The 6077-nt window shown below is 38.1% G+C and overlaps 1 protein-coding gene across 1 annotated transcript; it reads right to left on the minus strand.

Annotated features, from left to right (window-relative positions):
• Window positions 1–4386: 4386 nt before the first annotated feature.
• Window positions 4387–4962, minus strand: LOC139086748 (A-kinase anchor protein 5-like). Its single transcript, XM_070635331.1, has one exon. It carries the CDS (start codon window positions 4960–4962, stop codon window positions 4387–4389), a length of 576 nt encoding a protein of 191 aa, XP_070491432.1.
• Window positions 4963–6077: the final 1115 nt, after the last annotated feature.

Consider the following 6077-nt stretch of genomic DNA (forward strand, 5'->3'; position numbering starts at 1 on the left):
GACACTTGGATGAATTCCTTATAAAGAGGTTTAATGCTTTGATCATGGATGTAGGCACTTTAATGTCCAGTAGATGACTTGCTCAAATGTATTTTTGTCCACTCGGGAATGATACGATCATGGATGTAAGGCTATGGAGTGTAGCATGCATGTCTTGGTGCAGCATCGCAAAGGGACGTGTTCAGGAGGATTTGGGGTTTCTGGTTCAGATCCGGAGTTGGCAGGACTATAATATTCATCCACCTCCACTAGATTCCGATCTCCGATGGTGTCCGTACCCTCAAAGTTCTACCAACTCTAATCTGACTCTTAATAAGCAGTTCTTATAGCAAAATTCAGCTTCTTACAGCTATATTTTCAATCACTGGAACCTGTGATGATGTTTTGCTAAGCAATCATGTATCAAGAAGTAACAATCTACCACTAAAGTCATTGCTCGCTTAAGTACAGCCGTCTACAAAATTCAATTTCCTGACAAGCAATTTTAAATGCATGTCATACAACGGTAAACATGAATACAAAAGCAAGATTTCCTCTCCAGCTATTGCTAAGCAAATAAAGAAGTTTTTCATGAAGTAATCTGTCACTCAACTTTCCACGTTAAAAAAGGAAGTTATTCAAAAGTGTATAAGCCTTGAAGCGGCTGAATTGACATAAAAACTCATGTATGAGAAGCGTCTAGCAAAATATGTCAATTCCCATCAAAGTTTAACATGCAAAAAAAAAGTAAATACGTCGAAAAAACAATCTTCCGCTGTTGAAGTTATCAACATCCTTGAATCTGTGTGCAAATTGTTTTTGTATCATTGAAAAATGATGATTTGACGGGATTTACTGAAGAAGTATTAAGATTGCAAAATGGAAAAAAATGTAATATCCTTAAAGCACATTGACAAATATTGACATACAAATGAGAAGGAAGATGGAAATAAGAAAAATTGAATGTCGTGCAACAGTTGAGGATGGGATAAGAAGAATGAATAAAACAATAAATAAGTGACATTTGTGTAGATCCATTGCAGATATTCATCCTTTTTCGTTCCTTTCCATTTCAAGTGTCTCATGGCACTTAACACTTTGCATATCATAAATTGCCAATTCACAGATTTTCATCTTTTGAACTCCCACTTGTATCAGCTTATGCTTCTTTCGCTTTCTTTTTATACCCGTGACATAAGGGAGATTAGTATTGAATTTTATGTGGGTGACATGATAGTGAACGCCTTTTTATTGGGTTTTGGGAGCTGCTGAATTGGAATTGATATGTGATACATCTTGAGAAGAAGAAGTCGGCAGCTGAGTTCCGTTAGGTCGACGCGAAGTCGAGCTTGTTGTTCTCTTTGATCTTTTTGTCGCTGTGTGTCATCGAAGTCTGCGACTCTTCTTCTTCTCGAGGTAGACCTAAGAGCTCATGGGATTACTGTGTGAGCAACGATGCACTTGAGCATTAGTGCTCGGAATTGGAAAATTAGAAACTGACAGAAGTTATCTGCTTCGATGCCTACACGGACGAACTCTAAATTTGACAATCCAATCCTCTGGACTCTCTTACATCTTCGGACCATCTTTCGCCTTAGCCAAGGAAGTAAGTAAGTAAGTGCCATCGAGGCTGAATATTTTGCATTCTGAGAATAAAGCCCTACCAGACACTAAGCATATTCATCTAAATGAGCGTATTTATGAGTATACTTAATCAAAACAGTTGAGTATGCTCAATTTTGAAGACATGCTCCTTGTCTGCTCGTGTAGTATGCTACATGACACTTTTCAATATAAAATCCATTTTTGCTTCTGTCTAAATCTTCATCATAGAGCCTAAAATGTAACTAAAAATCTCCATATTAGACTTGAAACTCATTTTTCCTAGAAAACTTAATAAGCTTGTGTCTGCAGTTGAAAGAGATCTACAGCAGCATAAAGGTTTTTCCTAGAATTGCTATGGTTTTCAGAAGCTAATATAACTGAGTGTTTGCGAGTGACATTTTGCCACCAACATAGCAATATTGCAATTAGGAGCGTATTTAGGAGGGAGTGGGCCGGCAGGTTTGGAATCCTCTGCAAATTCCAATTCATCAATTTGCTAGGATTGCGACCCATTTAGTGATTCATGCAACAAATAATTCACCGAATTCATCAACTACCTCCTCCCCTCCCCACCTTTCCTAGTTTGCCTCCCCTCCATAATCGCGATGCATTAGCGACTATACATTATGCAGCTCAAGGATATTGTCAAAAAAATTCATCAGTTCATCATCAAATGTTCATTTTACAAATTTATTGCTATCAATATCATTTATATTGCCTACCCATCTATTTCTACACAGTCATTGGACTGTCCATTTACCTCTAAAACCCTTTTGTGTCCCATCCACTCGACATGTGTTTTTAATTAAAAATTTTTTTTTGTCGTCATTTCGCTTGAAGGCAAACCGGGAACAGATGATGATGAAAATGTCTGTAGATATGAATAAATTATTAATTGACTGCATGAATAGAGCTTTTTTGAGGATGCTTGATGATTTGACATATTTTACCAATGACTAACTTAAATGATATTTTATGGAATTTCATGTTCTCATTTTGATGGATCTGTTGATATAGTGATGCGGTTATGGCAAGCTATTCATATGTGTTGAAATTTTTAACTAACTTTTCTTATTACCATTTATCCATCCATTATCATTAGCATAGATGAATATGAATGATTGTGTTAGGTATGAAGGTATTTTTGAGGGATTTTTAGTAATGAAAATTTTCATTTTGGGAATGGATACATTATTTTTTGTGTATGTCTAGATGAATAATTGCAAAGGTAGAATAGAAATTGGAAATGTGGGATGGAATGGACTATTTGGTTAATAAAAGGTCATGAAAGAGGCTTCTCTCTTAGGAAAAATTATGAGAAATCTATAAGAGTTCGTCTACTTATTATGTTAGTTCTATGGAATGACCCTTGGAATACTCGAAAGGAATGCAGCGTGAAAAGTCAGAAAATTGTGTTTTCATGCAGATGTGACTCTGAGTTTGAGACGGATTTGGGAGGGTTTGAGTGGAAGTTGGGACAGATTCCGGCTCCACGCCCGACATTTTCATGCACTATTTCTGAAATGTTCATGCTGTGTAGGGGATAGTTGTTTTGGGGGGATTCACAGCTTTAAATCTGCATTCTATCCCCGGATCTAAACGTTATTCATCAGAAGCTAGTTCCTTTAAATACCCTTGGGTGTGCCATATTACTATCCTAAGCTGAATCTCCTAAGATACCCCAAAGAAACACCTAATCCATATTATCGGCAACTAGATCCTTAACAAATTCTGCAAGGCTCGTGACAGGACCGTAATCTAGAAGGGATTTTCCTAAAATTGATAGCTTCAATGAGCGTAGGATTGATCAAGGATTGATATTCAGGATGGGTCGACATCTTCATCACCCGAGTTTACAGAATTGTTCAATTTGCTAGGGGTTTTCAAGACAAAAGTCCTAATGTCTTTGAAATCTTTGGCTACTTCCCTGCCTCAGTGCTTGTAAGAATACAACCTACGACCCAGGGTTCAAGTCTCAAAAATGACAATCTTAGACATTAACCTCCATCAATATAGCCTCACACCTCCATCACTCCCAATAATTATCCATCATAATCTCCTTCAATCAAAAGTTATGCTTCCTTGACTCAAATAATAATCTTCATGTAATTACCCAAATAAAGCTCAACTTTTATAAACTTCAACTTCTATTCTGGTTTTATAGCCCAAATGAAATCTTTTATTTGCAACATTAAATTTTTATCTCACCGCACGTATGAGTTTTATCCTCATTTGATTTTAATCTCTACAGTCGTCTTGTACCTGTACATATTTATTTTTATATTCAGTCAGAGATGAAGAAGATGTGAAGGAATAAAAATGTCCCAAAAAAAACCATCATATGATGAAAACTGTAAAGGTATAATATGAATATGGTGATGTAAATGGCATGAGGTAAAGGTTCAGAAAGCTGTAAATCTCTGTCAGGCAGTTAAAGGAAGTTAAAGTAAAAAATTTTTCAACCTTTTTGTGCCACTCTAATATACTACAAAAATAGTGGGAAGGCACAGAATGAAGAAGAATTTCTATGCCCACCTTTAGGCAATTTATTACACAAAACACATAATAACAAGCAATGCTTAGGTCTGTACATGAATTTCATCCCAAATTGTACTGACTAAGGTGTTTACTTTATTCTTTCAAGCACTTTTTTTTGCTACAATTCTTTTTGAGTCACCTTTGCTGATGACTTTTTGCATTATTTTGTTGGGGTCATGATGGATTTGGTCGTGGAATGTCCAGATGAGCGTTCCTCCAGATGAACGTTCTTTCAGCTGATCGTTTCTCCAGATGAGTATTCTTCTAGCTGAGCGTTTTTCCAGCTGAGCGTTCCTCCAACTGAGCGTTCCTCCAACTGAGCGTTCCTCCGACTGAGCGTTCCTCCAACTGAGCGTTCCTCCAACTGAGCGTTCCTCCAACTGAGCGTTCCTCCAACTGAGCGTTCCTCCAACTGAGCGTTCCTCCAACTGAGCGTTCCTCCAACTGAGCGTTCCTCCAACTGAGCGTTCCTCCAACTGAGCGTTCCTCCGACTGAGCGTTCCTCCAACTGAGCGTTCCTCCGACTGAGCGTTCCTCCAACTGAGCGTTCCTCCGACTGAGCGTTCCGTCAACTGAGCGTTTCTCCAACTGAGCGTTCCTCCGACTGAGCGTTTCTCCAACTGAGCGTTCCTCCGACTGAGCGTTTCTCCAACTGAGCGTTCCTCCAACTGAGCGTTCCTCCGACTGAGCGTTCCTCCGACTGAGCGTTCCTCCGACTGAGCGTTCCTCCGACTGAGCGTTTCTCCAACTGAGCGTTCCTCCGACTGAGCGTTCCTCCGACTGAGCGTTCCTCCGACTGAGCGTTCCTCCGACTGAGCGTTCTTTGAGATGATTCGTCATAATCCACATCACCATCCATCTTGCCTTTCGAACTTAATTTCTGTTCTTTTGTCTTCCGCAAAACTCATTCAGTTCTCATTTCTGTATTATATTGATATGACACATAAAAGCAGTAAAAATGAATAAGATTACACCTTTTTTGTATGCTGGTGCCTTTATTGCCAATATACCTCTCATTCCTCTCCCCCTCCCTTCTACACTGATGTTGTGGATGGTGCAAAAACGACTATAAAACATCAACGTGAGCTAAAACAGATGACACAGTGCTTTTCTGATGGTGCGATTTCCAGTTTTTATTTTTATATTTCTGTTGTTGTTTCTGTTTCTGTTTTTTTTTTCTGCACACTTGTACACATTTTTTACAGCATCAATTTTATTTATGACACAATCTTCATGCATCCTGTTTCAAGTTTTGTTTCCCTTTTTTTTATTTAGTTTTATTCATTTTTTTAACATCCCTGAATATATGGATGGTACTAGTATGTCACTATATGACCATAGAATACTGATAGATGTTGTGGCTTGATATGCTTTAAAACTGCTTCAGGAAATATTTTTTTGATGACCAAAATGTCATTTACTTTTTTTTATATTCTCAATTTCTGTTATGCTCTAGAAAAAAAAGAGATTATTTTTAGAATGAGATTGAAAAATTGACTGGATAGGGGTTGTAGTTGACCGAAATTCAGGATATTCTAAAAATAAAGCACGTTTTAAGACCGATGGTTAAAATTCGACGATTGAGAATCGAGAACCGAGGATAGAGAACAGGAACCGAGAATTGAGAACCGAATACCGAGAATCGAAGATCGGTAACCGAAGATTCAGAACCGAAGATCGAGAACCGAAGATCAAGAATTGGAGATCATGAACCGAAGATCAAGAACCGAAGATTAAGAACCGAAAATCAAGAACCGAAGATCGAGAACCGAAGATTGATAACCGAAGATCAAGAACCGAAAATCGATAACCGAAGATCGATAACCGAAGATCAAGAACTGAAGATCGAGAACCGAAGATCAAGAACCGAAGATCGAGAACCGAAGATCAAGAACCGAAGATCGATAACAGAAGATCAAGAACCGAAGATTGATAACCGAAGATTAAGAACCGAA

This window comes from Chironomus tepperi, unplaced genomic scaffold (genome assembly GCF_022539635.2).
Source record: "Chironomus tepperi strain 1889 unplaced genomic scaffold, CSIRO-AGI_Ctep_v1 contig_88, whole genome shotgun sequence".
Taxonomy (NCBI): Eukaryota; Metazoa; Arthropoda; class Insecta; order Diptera; family Chironomidae; genus Chironomus; species Chironomus tepperi.

Bases quoted from the DNA above. Each gene is read 5' to 3' on its own strand.
- LOC139086748 (XM_070635331.1), bottom strand. From the start codon at position 4,962: ATGACGAATCATCTCAAAGAACGCTCAGTCGGAGGAACGCTCAGTCGG.